This window comes from Symphodus melops, assembly GCF_947650265.1.
Source record: "Symphodus melops genome assembly, chromosome: 9".
Classification (NCBI taxonomy): domain Eukaryota; kingdom Metazoa; phylum Chordata; class Actinopteri; order Labriformes; family Labridae; genus Symphodus; species Symphodus melops.
The window spans coordinates 18,445,672-18,460,118 of NC_136699.1; the positions used below are offsets into that span (position 1 = coordinate 18,445,672).

The following is a 14,447-nucleotide window of genomic DNA, read 5'->3' on the forward strand; positions in this document are numbered from 1 at the left end:
AGTCCATGGTCAAGAAGAGTAATAACTTGGGTTTATGATCAAGCTTAAGATGTATTCAGTGCTGATGATAAACACTATATTTGCCAAACATCAGAATATTAGCATTGTCACTGTTAGCATTTAGCTTAAAACACCAAGTGCTGTCCCACAAAGCTTCCAGTGTGCTTGTCGACTTTTGTTCGCTCCTCTTCCTGTCGTTCTGGCCTCCTCTTCTCTCACCCTGTGATTTGGCACGACTTGAGAAAACACACTATTTACTCTTGAAGTGTTTCGTCCTGTCAGAGGGGCTCTGATCCGAGGGGACAGGGGGGAGGGATGAGGAGCCTGGGCCTTATGTTGGCAGCACAGATGTGGAGGTGAATCGGTGATTACCTCCCCTGTTGGAAAGCGTCACTACCCAGCTACATACATGCTTCTTTGCTGAAATGTGGATGTTTATTATCTTGACAAAAATACTTTTTAATCAGCATAATGTGAAGAGTAGCAGTAAAACAATAAGAATGGGCATGGCCAGTGACTTAATGGCACATTATGAAGGCCTATCAGTAGCATAATGAGCTCAAAGGAGATTCACATGGAGAGAGAAAGGGAAGGTTGGAGTCTTGTTGTAAAAAATCAAGATGCAAACTGAGATCAAATGAAGACCTTGTGTTCAGAGCCACAAAGACTTGGATGCTGTCTTGAAAGCAAAAGACAGAGAAGGGGAAAAGGCTGGGCAGGGGGGTGTATGTGTGTGCACAGGGTGGGGGTCCGGCGCTATTTTGGGGTTCCGGCCCGGGCCGACTTTGAGAAGGGAATTTTAATTGCGTCAGTTGGCTGAAGATAAATACCTAATCATACAGACCCCCTGAGGGTGCCTAATCAGTTCTGTTCTAATGACCACAGCTGCAGAGACCAGCCTACATGCTAACCACTAATCACAAGACTTATGATCCTCAGACGCAAACTTCATGCGTTGCCAAAAAGGAAAATATGGGAGAAATATGAATGAGACAGAGGCATCTTCCTCATTAGGGCACCATTCAGGAGCAAGATCCTGAAATGAGAACACTGATGAAATGAAGTCTTTGATGTAGTTTAGTTTTGCAAAGCCGATTACATAGGCTAACTAGCTAGCTAATTAATGATATGACTTCGTCTTAAATATATAATTTATAGTTTTTTTTAAGTAAACACACTTGTCATTACATAAGGAATTCTACACAACTACTGTTGTAGTTCTTTTTCTTCGCAAAACTAAAGAATATAAATACATCCCCAGAGGCCAGTTAAACACAGTTAAAGAGTTCCTTTCTCCTCTGGCTGTGTTGGTCTGCTTTTTTATGGGTGGGAATGGATATGCACAGTAGTTTGAGAGTGCAACCAAAGCCTTTCTTCTCAGAGCCAAGCTAAACCACACAGCAGCAGAGGCACCAATCTTTAACCCAACTCCACCTGCTGTGCCCCCATCTGCAACATGTGCAGTTAGTTTGAAACTAGTGGTTGCAACCTAAAAGGCAAAACTGAAAGAGTAGAGAGCTCGCAAGTAAGCTGGGATCGAGAAAATGGACCATATCTATTGAGGTGCTCAGAAACGCATGTGAATGAAGTTTGTTTTTTGTGATTTATGTCAGTATTAATGTTGAGGATTTAATGTATTTACCTGCTTCATTCTTCTGATTCATCATACACGTGTATTTTTATAACCAGATGAAACCCACAGACTGCAATTTCCGCTACCAGGGGGCTCGCAATTAAATCAAGAACAAAAGATGACTTAAAGGCTGACGGGGAATCACGGGAGTGATAATCTCTGCTGCTCCTCCACTCAACCCCTTGCAAACAAATTCCAAGTTGTCCAAAGTCAAGAAAAATGGTCAAAACCGACCTGAGACATGTCTGTTATGCTAGCTGTCTGCGTTCTGTTAAAATTGTAGCATGATGGACTTTTCTGGTGGGAATATTAGAGGTATAGACAACAACAAATATACATAACATAGGTTTAGTTCATTTTGAATAAATTTAGATATTTCAGAGTTAAATATTTTAGTGTATTTTAGTGTACATACTACACCTTTGATAAAAGGTTCATTTAAACAAAAAATGCTAAACTTTCAAGAATAAACTGTTTGGCAGTCGCCTAAAATAAACCTGCAAGTTGTTTAAATAAATTACAAATAAATTGTTTATCATTTGTTTGTGTGTGTATACTCTATTTTTTTAAGATTATTTCTTATAGTAGAGAGTGGCAATCAGAGTTTTATTGTTAAAAAAGTACTGGTAAACTGTACACTGTTGAATTCAGTGAACAAACACTGCAACAATTAGCGACTGCATTTGCAAAAACTTAACCTACACTCAGTGCATAAATCTTTAGCACCCTTAGTCAACGTCTAGTCTTATGTTCTTATGACAGCTTGTAATCAACATAGACAATATATGTTAGATGATGACTTTGAGAATAAATAAATGAGGTTTTTTTTATATTAACTGTAAGTGAGGTTTCAGCTCTTACGTTTCAGCGAAAGGATTTATGCTATCACAGCAGGATCCAAACTCAAATTTTGTTTTCAAAGCCACCAGTTCAATCACCAAACAAAACAAATGTGCCACCAGCAGCACCACACTGCTCAGCCTGGGGACCTGGCTGTCTCTAGGGCAACTGTGGAAGGTTTACGTCTCCTATGGCAACTGAGGAAGGAGGACGTCGTTTGCAATGAATCCAGCCAATCGTCCAGTCAGAAGAAAACAGTTTGATTAGCTGGAAAAGGTAAACCATCCAGCGAGACCCTCCAATCCGGTCTGAGCAGACTCAGTCTGCCGGCTGTGATTTGGTCAGGCGTCCGTATGCTAATGAAGTGCATTAAGCTAATTGAGCAGATTCCAGTAATTTGAAATTCAATCTGGCTGCAGATTGGAAAGCAAGTCATTTTAAAAGAGAAAGAGAAGCAGTGGAGACAGAAAAGAGGAAATCACAGTTTTTCCCTTCAACCTAGTTTTGGAAGATTAAAGCAAATGTATTATCATATTCATGCAACTGATCATTTTTCATAGCAAAGACTTCAGATAATGTGGACATTTTTATTTTTCCATCCCCCTCCAAGAGGGCATCATATAGCCTGTCATTTTGGTTTCTGGTCAGAGTTAGTCTGGTTTTCAAGGCGGTGGAGACACTTTTTGAAGCTCAACAGCGGTTCTGGAAATGTGGTCTGCACATGCACACGTTTTTATCAAGCGTTTATTTTTAAGTTTCAGCAAAGCCTTTCCCTCATACATCTTCCCTTCTGCAGTCACCTTTCCTTGATGCCAATAAGCTGTCGCAATGATAAAGATCCATTATATCTCAGCAAACACACTGTACTATGTCATCATCCAGGCTCTGCATAAACACACACACACAAATATAGTGCCATCTCATCGGGGATGGATTTATGTGTTTCCATCCTCCTGTGGGAGCTAAGATTGTTTTGTTTTTAAGTGAGGGCCCATTGATCTTTTATTACACCATTAAGTCAATACGCTCCACTCATAAACAGCTTGAGATTAAATGAGCCCCTTTGAAGGGTTTATGTGCGTGTGTCTGTGTGTGTGTGTGAACTCTCAGCCACTGAAAATTGGTGGCTATAGGGAGACAAATAGCAGCAGCTCCAGACTATATAGCATGGCAGGGAGGAAGCCATTTGTCAGCAGAGTAGTTGTTACTGAAACAACTTCATTCCTCCTATAGCAGAGTGAATCTTAGTTATACTTCTTCATTTACTTTAGTACAACTCCGTCTCAATTTTTGAGAGTTTTTGGCATGTCAGTCCACATGATACTGTTAAGGTCATTATGAGCAATTTTCATTCACTTCGATTATATTCCTCACATTTCGTGCAGAGACTTCTGTTGGTGGTTTGGCTTTTAGGACTCTGTGGTGTTCCGTTCTAGACGTGCAGTCTTGTGCATTTAGATCATTTACCAATATCTGGAAAGAATTGGATTTTTCGTTTCCATGTGTTTTGGTTCTAACGTCGACTTGCAGCTGATCTTGCTGACAATTCACAACCTCCTGTTTCACCCGAGATGAAGACCTAAAGACTCCAGAGGGCTTTTAAAATCTGCAGAAATGCAGTCAGTTTTACAAATCATTAAGGTTGCAGCTCTCTGTGTTTTCTGTGCCAATGTGTCGTGTTGAGTTCGCCACCTTTTATTTTATTTTACCATCGTAGATCTGTGGTGCAGGAAGAGACATTGAAGGAATACGATACGTTTTGTACATGCACAGGATGAGCAGAGTGACACCTGTGATGTGTGATAGTAGGTCAGTTTTAATGAAGCTAGCTTAGTTTAGCATCTAGTCCTTGGACTATGTAAAACTTAAAAGTAACATAATTAGTGTGATGTCACATCACGATGGCCCCCCCGTCCTTCGGTTACCTCTTAACGCCGTACTACAACACGTGTATGACTGTACTGTACGTGATGATGAAGTGTGCATAGTTTACAACACACACAAAAAAAAATGGACAAACAGTCAAGGCTGCATCCGCACATAGGAGGACAAACCAGAGGACATGACTCCATTTACTGACTTTGTGGCTTATTTTGAGTCTTTTCATTCAGGTACAGCCGTAACACGTTGGGATATCTCGGGAATGGAGGCGGCGATCGATTATACTTCATGTCCACGTTGTGTAATAATCATGCTTTTGCTCATGCATGAGCAACTGTGCTGTGCCGAAGCACACCTGTTCCAACTGCGCCAGGGCCAAGGAAGTGCTCTGTGCTTGAGCACGGATCAGAGCACTCACACTGTGGACTATGAGGGTGAAGCGTGTTTAGGCCTGTTCCTCCTTATTCCTATCAGTCTGTGTTCCATATTAGACAATTGTTTGCATTTCGCTGTCAAGTTGGGCCCTTTAAACACAAGTGTCAACAACCTACTAGATCCTTTGTCTCGTGTTTTACGCACAATATCTGGCTTTACACAGCACGTGACCTTCATCAGTGCCATGTCTGTCAGGTCCCAGATTTTTTTCCAGCTTGAGTTTACGATATTTGTCATCGTGTCCTGTTGGTAAACCACATAGTCTGGGAGAAATCAGAGACCAACAACCACACCAGTGACTGGACTGTGAAAACACCTCTGAGCTATCCTGTTACCCCCACTGGATTTCTTTCTGTTCCATGGCAAAGTAATGTAGCACGTATTGTCTACTAGGGAAAAAACATATAGCGACACGCACAAATGCACAAACCTCACCTCATACGGCAAAAAAATTCCTTGTCCTCCCCCCTTCTCATTGTTATTTAATGAGTCTGTTCGATTTTCTGATGATTCTGGGAACTCGCGGTGTGTTGTTCTGTCTCCCTTTTCACATTATTAAGCACAAAATGACTTTTTCCTCTGATTATCTCATTACATTCCCATCACAACAAATTGGCTTACCACTGTCTGGAAGCAGAATGACTTTACAGGCAGTCATGCATGAAGACAAACACACACACACGCCACGCCACAAAACACACACACACGTCAGCACACAAACAGGTTAACAAGAGATCGAAGATGGGAAAAAAAAAAAAAGAACCCACAATATGGAGATCTGATGAAAAACAGGCCGGCCAATTCGTTTAATGCTGCTGGTTGTTTTTTGTTTGTTGTTCATTTTATTTTAACAATACACAGCAGAACATTTTAATTACACTGTGTTTTTTAGATTTGTAACCAAAAACAGCATTTCTACACTTGTTGTACTCTGTTTGTGGCCTACAGCAGGTATTCCTTTAAGTTTTTGAGTGTTAACACGGCCTGTTCTCTCCGCAGTGTGTAACTGTGATCTGGCGCGATCCGGCTTCTTCCAGAAGAAAGGAGAATACATCTGTACGACGGACTATCAGCGTCTGTATGGGACACGCTGCGACCGCTGTGACAGCTTCATCACAGGGGAGGTGGTCTCTGCTCTGGGACGCACCTACCACCCCAAGTGCTTTGTCTGCAGTGTCTGCAGGTGTGAACACACAAACACTTCATGCTCGTCGATCTCCCACCTGGGAAAGTGCAGTCTTATTTAGGATGCTGCAACAATACAGCAACACCATATAACTGTTGTTACTGGACTTCAGTAGATTTTTTAGGTATATATGTGTCGATGTGTTACATGTTCATATTGTGTTTTCTTTCTGTCACACTGCTTGGGGGCTGGGAGAACAGCATTTTGTCTTTTTTATGTGTACAGATTCATGAGAAAAACAACAATCTTGACTTTAGGAATTAAGTGTAACTTTTTGCCAACTTTCATTTCCTCGAGCAAATACAGATTTTTTTTCCCGCCCACAAAACTCTTTGATTGATGCATAACTGGACGTTGGATGTATTGAGTTGTATGGCCAATATATAAATAATTATGCGTGCGTCACGAAATGTTCATCACGACATTAACATTATTGACTTGCTTGCCGTACAGCACACAGACATTTTCCTTTAGCTCTAGAGGGGGGTGAGTTGTACATATGGCTTCATCTATTTGTATCTGTACTAATCAGTATCCAATCCATTACATGATGATGATGATGCAGGCACGTTGTTCACCAGTAAGAATCCTGAGAAGAGAAAAAACTAACCAGAAGTGAGAAGGCCAGAACAGACGATCAACTGTGGAGTCACTGTAGTGGACACAGATGCATGAATGTTGTCTTTCTTTGCTGTGAGTCACTGCTTTTGGCCCATGAGCACGCAATCCTTCCTCAAATGAAGCTATATAAGGTACATATTCAAACCATAAAAAAAAAGGTGATTCATTGCTTTAAAGTGGGTGTATCAGAGTCAGATACCCAGCTCATGATTGCGTCTTACCTCAGCTGCTCAATGTCAATAAATGTCTGATTAAAGCTCAGACTGAGTCTTGTCGTTTTGCTCAGTCGAGACACGATTCTAGAGAGAAAGCTGACCCGGTCTTTCATGCTGATAGGTTTTTGTAAAAGTAGGCCATCTCTCTTCTGACCTCCGTCAGTTTTCATGTTAAGCTCCTCCGGAATGAACTGTAACTCAGCATCCTCTGTCGGCTACGTTTCTTCTTTTATTTCACCATTTTAGTCTCCTCTTTGGCTCTCGTGTTGCATCTTAAAAAGGCTCCTCGTTTTTTTTTTGTTTTTTTTCTGCTTTTCACATAAATTCATCCCATAATAGAGCAGTTGTTTCTGTTTGGCTCTTTCACTCACCTCCATAGGAATGATGGTTCTTCCTCCCTTAAGGAGAGCACTGTTTGTCCTGTGTCTGCTATCTGCTTGACATTGGCTAATAAACATGCAGTCATGCACGGTAGCCAAGGGGCAAAAAAAAAAAAAAAAAACTTGAGCTGACACCAACAGGCTGGAGACAGCCAGTGGAGCAGTCCTGGCAATGATAAGGGTGTGTGTGTGTGTGTGTGAGTGAGTGTGTGTGTGTGTAGGTGTGTGTGTGTGTGTCACTGTATTGGGAGTCAACCGGAAGAGACAGCGAGAAGCCAAAGGGGTGAATCTCTTCTTCCCTGCTCCGTCTGCCCTCTGTCCCATAGTTTACGGTCCTTTTCTTTGTACCACCTCTATATCTCTCCTCCTGTCTGTCTTCTCCAAGCACACCCCTCCTGATCCCCCCATCCGGCTTCTCCTCCTCCTCATCATCATTACAGTCATCATCTTCCGCCTTTTAATCATTATTCGCATCACATCATCTTCCTTTACGTCTTCATCATCTTCCGTCTTTCTCTTGTCACCCTAATGAAGGCAGATTGCAACTTTCCAGGCAGACTTTCTTTTTTTTTTAAAGAAATGGTCGTGATTGGAGCCAGAAGGCATACCAGAAATAGCTTTTACTTCCGTGGCCAACCCCCCCCCCCCCCCATCCCAAAAAAAAAGAGGTAAAAAAACATGCATTAAATATGTAAAGGCATTTCAATTTTTAAAGCGCTTAGAAAGGCTGACAAGGCAAGAGTGTCTTGAGGGAGTGAGAGGAGCACACAGGTAAAGACAAGGTCAAGCTAACACACTGTTCTGCAGCCTCGCAGTGCTTCCAAATGGACTGTAGACTGGGATAGCTTTGGTCGTACACGAGGAATATTTAAAGTGTAGTAACAGGAAGTGGACACAGATACAAAACCTCAAAAACAAGCGTCATGTGTCAAATTAAACCTCTCTAGTTTTGTCTGCGTGGTATGTTACTCAGTTTGCAAACCGCTCTTCAGTGGGACCCACTGAAGAGCGAAATTAAGATCAAATCTTTCTTTTTTTAGAAGTGTTCTTTGACTTTTGTCTTTTTTTTTTGTGTTAACTATTTTAAAACACAATCCTTATTCTGTATAATTTAAGAGTTGAAGTGTCTCTGCTGGCTTATGTGCTCTGCTTTCTTGTCCTTCCTCTCTGTTTTACGTATAGACAAAGTCCCCTTTAAATAATACAAAAGCACAAAGGAGCAAACCTAGAAATCTTTATGAGCCACTTTCATCCCTCCGCAAATATTCAGGCAGAAACACACTCAGAATCCTCCAGAAACACACTTTCCAGTTCTCACAACCTCTGCACCTGCGTGTGTGTGTGTGTGTGTGTGTGTGTGTGTGTGTGTGTGTGTGTGTGTGTGTGTGTGTGTGTGTGTGTGTGTGTGTGTGTGTGTGTGTGTGTGTGTGTGTGTGTGTGTGTGTGTGTGTGTGTGTGTGTGTGTGTGTGTGTGTGTGTGTGTGTGTGTGTGTGTGTGTGTGTGTGTGTGTGTGTGTGTATTGCCCACACCTTTATTCATGCTTGCGTGTGTTCATCTCTGAATGTACACATGGATGTTCTGCACTCCTGTGTGCTGACTGCGAGCTCTGCTTGAGACTCGAGCCTCCCTCTGGGTCTTGGCTCCGGCTCCAGGCCTCGGCGGGGGAGTAAAAGGATTACTGTCGTCTATGTCTTTTAAACAGCCTTCTCTAAGCCTTTTAGCTTTCCATTCATTCTCCCATCCTCCTCAGTCATAAAAATCAATGGGTCTGTGAATAAAATACTCGTGAAGAGGAAAGAGACAAAACGGTGCCAATGTGATATAGTAAATTTAATTTGTTGGACACTGTCTTGCTGTCACTCACTCAGCTTGTCAGCACGTGTGTTTGACATAGACAGACGCCTGTAGTTCTGCGTTCTTGCTGTTGCTGAATAGTTTTTGGGCTAAGTGCCTCAATTTGGATAAGAAAAGTGGACCCCAGTAAGGAGTTTAAAAACGCAAAGTTAATAAAACTAAACGGTCTGTGCTCAAGGCTAATTCACTCACTGTTGAACTGAATTATTTAACACAGTGTTTCCCACAGAGTGAGATTCTATTTTTGGTAATAGCAGAGCACAGCTGATAAGATCTTAGAGTGGATGAACGCCGACATTAATTTCAGTGACTGGTAGCCATTAGCTTAGGTGACACATAGCATGTAGCTTATTCAGCAACCACTCTTACAGAATTATTGCTAACTCCAGGCTCACTGTCATGCCTATATGTAGACTTTTGATTCATTTACAAAGTTACCTCCTCTACACTAGTCACAGGTGAAAAGCTAACTCATAGTGCTTGTGTACTCGAGTCTCTGAGGGGATCAACACGCTTGTGTAGCTAGCCTCTAGTGACCATTTCAGGAACTGCACTTATTCTGCTGAGTATATGCGGCTCAGTCTGCATTTATCTACTTAGTCTGAAGCTTCGAAAGAAACAGTGAACTGGTGGCCTCGGCTGTGTAGGGAGTAAAGAATCAGCAGGGACGACCTGGGTGGAAAAGACTGGGAGGAAGTTAGCTTCAGTATTCATCTACACACAGTCTCGCAAATAAATTGTAATTCTCCATGAGAGAGACATTTTGCCTTTCAGAAGCCTGCAGCAGTGTCGCATTATCGCCTCTTTAATCACGGAGCAGCCAGGTGCTCCTGCAACAAACGACATCTTATTAACCCACAGAAACAATCGTCTGGAAACAACACTTTCCGGTTCACAGAGGACGTCAGACTGTGTTTAGCTTGTGTCAGCAGGATTATGGCCTGTCTGTCACCCAATCATGTTTCTGCCAGCTTCTATTTGTTAGTACTCTGTGTACACTTGGATGTGATGTTAACACACAGGATGACTGCTGGCATTGTAATCTCCTATTGTGTGCTTGTTTTCTGACTCTCTCTCTCTCTCTCTCTCTCTTTCTGCTTGGTATTTATTTCCTCCTCAGTAAACCCTTCCCCATCGGAGACAGAGTGACGTTCAGGTGGAAAGGACTGCGTGTGCCAGCACTGCTCTCACAAACTCGTCAAGCCAAATGAACCCATCAAGATCCACGGGCCAGCCGTAAGTCAACCCCCCCCCCCCCCCCCCCCCCCCCCCCCCCCCTCTGTCTGGTCCTTTTAGGGCCACCACTCAGTGTTCTTCATGTCATGCCTCCAAGAGCTCCATTTAGCTCATTTAGCTAATCAAGTGTCTGTCATAGCAGCGGTTTGACCTGTCACACTGATCCGCCAGCCGAGGATTACGCAACACAAACAGGCACATAATTAATTTATTAGTGTCAACATGCATGACAGAATACGGTTTTATCTGTTCACTGCACATCTGGTCACTTATTCCTGCTGAGCACACACATTTTTCACAAATGCACTGCTTATTTGGTTGAGTGCGTGCCGAACTGAAGGTCCTGTGTTATTAGCCTCTGTCCTCTCCTTTTTTCAAATATGATCTCCTACCCAGGCAGCAGTGATGGATAGTGAATCATTTGTTAAGTGTGGCGTACAGACAGCAGACGCTGCTCGCTGGCTGTGCAGTAAAAACAGATGCTGGAGAGAGGCAGTGACTAACTGTCCTCACCCAGTAGCTTCCATTCAGGAGAATAAAAACCCAAACGGCTCCCCAGGTACATGTTCATCACTCTGTCTTATGAGGAGGCAGTCTATGAGAGTGCAAACACTAAACGTAATGCACTAGCTTTTACACACTGTTCCTCTGTTAGTTTTATAGGCAAAAATTAAAATGTGCTCTGAGTGCTGGAGCATGTTTATTCAGCGTGTACAGGGTGATTAATCGAGGGGAAAAAAGCTAAAGCAGGTGTCTGATAAAAGTGTGAAAAGTAATTTCAGTAAGCATTTACATCTCCTCTGAATCCTCTGATGACCGAACTCTTCAACAGACAAATATGACTTCTTATACTTAAAAGTTGTCGTTTCTTGTCCTCTACTTAAAGCTCTTGAAAAAATGAGTTTGTTTCAATCTTGTTGCTCTTGTGGTCAAAGCTTTGTTGGCTAAAGTCTTATTCCATTCCTCATTTATCACGTGCTCAACTAGGAAGTGTATTCTGATGATCTCATCCTGCTTTCTTTTCACAGTTCAATCATATCCCTCGATGTGATTTTTTTTTTGTTTAAAAATGCAAAAATAAAGGCAGTTCCTGCAGCATGATGTAAATGTTATCGTTTTATGCATTACCAGCAGTAATAGTCATTCACATGGTTCATGATCCTGTTTCCTTTATTTGAGGGTATAAATATGTCATTTTTTTGTTTTACAGCTTACAGCTCCTCACAGGAGTTTTTAATTCAGACCAAGGAAGCACTTTCAACCACGTGCCAAGTTTGGCTGCTTGAATGACTTACTGTAGCTCATTTGCCTTTGTTGCCAGTCCTGACCTGACACTTTGTCATTTTTCAAAAGTTCCTCTGCTCCAAAAGGTTGCTGCTCTAAAATTTAAACCGTTAACTTGACATTCAGATACAAGGTATGCAATATGAAAGAGAGGGCTCACATATACCTGTGCAAGAAAATGAAAAATCAGTACAGCAACGTAACACGATTCGGCTTCTTCATACGCGCCTTTAAAAGGAAGAGAAGACAACACAGCAGACCACATAAGAAACCTCCTCTCGAAGCAATCGACAGACAGCAAATAAAAATCAAAAATAACAAACAAAAAAAATAAAAATCACATTGTTTGGTCACACCCCACGTACAGACGCTGTGGTCAATGAAGTCGACAGAACGGCTTCAAGTCTAAGACTGTGGCTACTTTCCTGCATGTCATTCGCCACTCTCTCTCACTCCCTGGTTTCCTACTTAATCACTGTCCTATCTGATAAAGACTGGAAAGAAAAAGCAACAGACAAATCCTTTTAAGAATCTGTGCTTTGCTGATTCACGAAAAGGCTGCAACATCAGAAACCTTACCAAAGCCTTTTCTGTCCCCTGTCATTCAGATTTTATGCAACTTCACCGAATGATTTCTTGTCTCAAGCTCCGCAACATCATTTTCAGATGATTTAATACTGTATTCATTTTGGCTGCTAAAATAGGAACTGTCTCATGACTCAGAGGAGCATCAGCTGAGCACACTCACAGTCTCGGGCTGAAATCCTGGCCCATAGACTCAGCACTATCTCCCCCCCCCCCAAAATGACAGTGAAGATTTATCTGGACTGCAGAAGCCCAACTCAATACGCCGCAGCTTTTCTTACTGAAAAACACTGTTTGTCTTGTCTGACAGGGCCGAGTGAAGTCGTCCCTCGTGACTGCAGGCTTCTCTCAGGGGCAGCCGAGCGGGTCAGAAAAGGTTAAGCTAAGCCAAACGTCTTCCAAATGGAAACAAATGGAGCGCTGACCTTTTTCTTTTTTTTTTCCTTTTTTTTTTCTTTCTCCCCAGTATTTTGACACTCTGCTGCCATGCATCATTTTAAAGCCTCTGCACTGTCCTGTTTCTCCTCTGCTGGTCAATAACGCCTGCTGGGGCGTCAAGTCTGAGGGAAGGGAAATGCACAGTGTGCTTGGTATACGGCACGTGTTTTTTGGTTTTACGAGGAAACGGACAAAGAGAGATTTAAAAGATGGCTCATGTAAGGGGAGGTTTATGCAACTGTTTCATCCCTGAGGCTGTTACAGTGGTAACTGCCTCCTGCCTGCATTCAATCATGTTTAACAGTGCTTACAGGTTGAGAGAACAAGCCTCACAGCACTGCAATATCCCGCATTAGTGCAGCTATTGATTAAGGAGGTTGCTGTGCCACAGGGGTAGACTGTACACTTAGGAGGTCTTTAAAGATGTACTAAAACACGTCTGCTCACTTTTTCTATCTCTGTCTCTTCCTCTACCTTCTTACCCCTCTTCAACCTTTTCTTGTTTGTCCCCCCTTTTGTCTGCGTCCTCCTCTCTTCTTGTGCCCTTCTCTCTCTTCTTGCACATGCTTTTTAACCGGCAGACTGTGCGGGTTGTGGAGCCGAGATCAAGCAGGGGCAGTCTCTCCTGGCGTTGGAGAAACAGTGGCACGTCAGCTGCTTCAGATTGTCGGACCTGCAGCATGGTCCTCACGGGAGAGTACATCAGCAAGTGAGTGTACGAACGCAAACGCGTGCATTTGGAAGCGCGAGGTTGTCACACCGACACGTAGGCGCACATCTTACAGCGGTTCTTTTTTTTTTTTTCTCTCTCTCTCTCTCTCTCTCTTCATGTCGCAGGGATGGAGTGCCGTACTGTGAGGCCGATTACCACGCCCAATACGGGGTGAAATGTGAGACCTGCAGCAGATACATCAGTGGAAGAGTTCTGGAGGTGAGAAGCCAGACAAGATCGGACAGAGTTAACGGAGATTTCGCAGCCCATCATTAGGCAGCAGCACACACATCTGAATCAGGAGTTGACTGTGCTAAATGAGTGTAATCAGCGCTATCAGAGTTGAGCAGTTCTATGTTGTCCTCGCTTTCCTATAAGCCACTCTGGCTTGAGGGAGCGAGCAACTTAAGATCGCAAGGTGATAACAGTTTTGTCATGCTTTACGAGACCCAAAAACAAAGCCATCTGTGGCGTGTCAGCACTGGCCACACATTGGTGCACATCCACTGATAATTCTAAAGAACAGTTATTCAGGAAGCACTGACAGGCATTGGTGGGGGGGGGGGAAGCTAGATTGAATCATAACAATGTTTAAGGAGTTGAGAGGAAGACGAAGTTATAAAAAGATCAGAGGGTAGGGAGTGACGGGAAAAGATGGGAAGAGGAGCGACACAGAAAGCAAATTCGGCAGTGATAGAAACGCACGTTTAATTCGGTGCATGATCTCACGCTGAGCGGAAAAAAAAGGGGCCGAAGGAGTAAACGTTGGCGAAGCGAGGTGGGTTAAGGGGAAATGATGAGGGGAGGCGGGGGTTAAGAAGAATGGAAGGGAGAAAGTGCAGGTGTTAATTAAATGTTTTGTCTCTGGAGTGTGTGTCGTCTGTAGAGACCAGAGAGAAAAGGGAGCAGATGTGGTGAAACGTTGTCACACACACACATATACACACACATGGGGCCTTCTTGTCCCTGTGCTCCTTTGCCTGTCAGAATGGCTGGTGTAAAGTGCTTTGTTCCTGCCTATCAGACTCTTCGTGCTATTTATAGACATGGGGACATGTCAGCCTTTATCTGTGAATCTCTCTCTCTCTCTCTCTCTCTCATCTCTCTCTCTCTCTCTCTCTCTCTCTCTCTCTCTCTCTCTCTCTC

The 14,447-nt window shown here is 43.0% G+C and overlaps 1 protein-coding gene across 1 annotated transcript in view; it reads left to right on the forward strand.

The window, feature by feature from the left end:
- Positions 1–14,447, forward strand: part of ablim3 (actin binding LIM protein family, member 3) — a 44,329-nt gene that overhangs the window by 14,215 nt on the left and 15,667 nt on the right. The window contains 6 exon segments of the mRNA XM_079352227.1: positions 5,789–5,972; positions 10,167–10,200; positions 10,202–10,286; positions 13,171–13,253; positions 13,255–13,298; positions 13,427–13,520. Coding sequence (XP_079208353.1) covers positions 5,789–5,972; positions 10,167–10,200; positions 10,202–10,286; positions 13,171–13,253; positions 13,255–13,298; positions 13,427–13,520 — 524 coding nt within the window.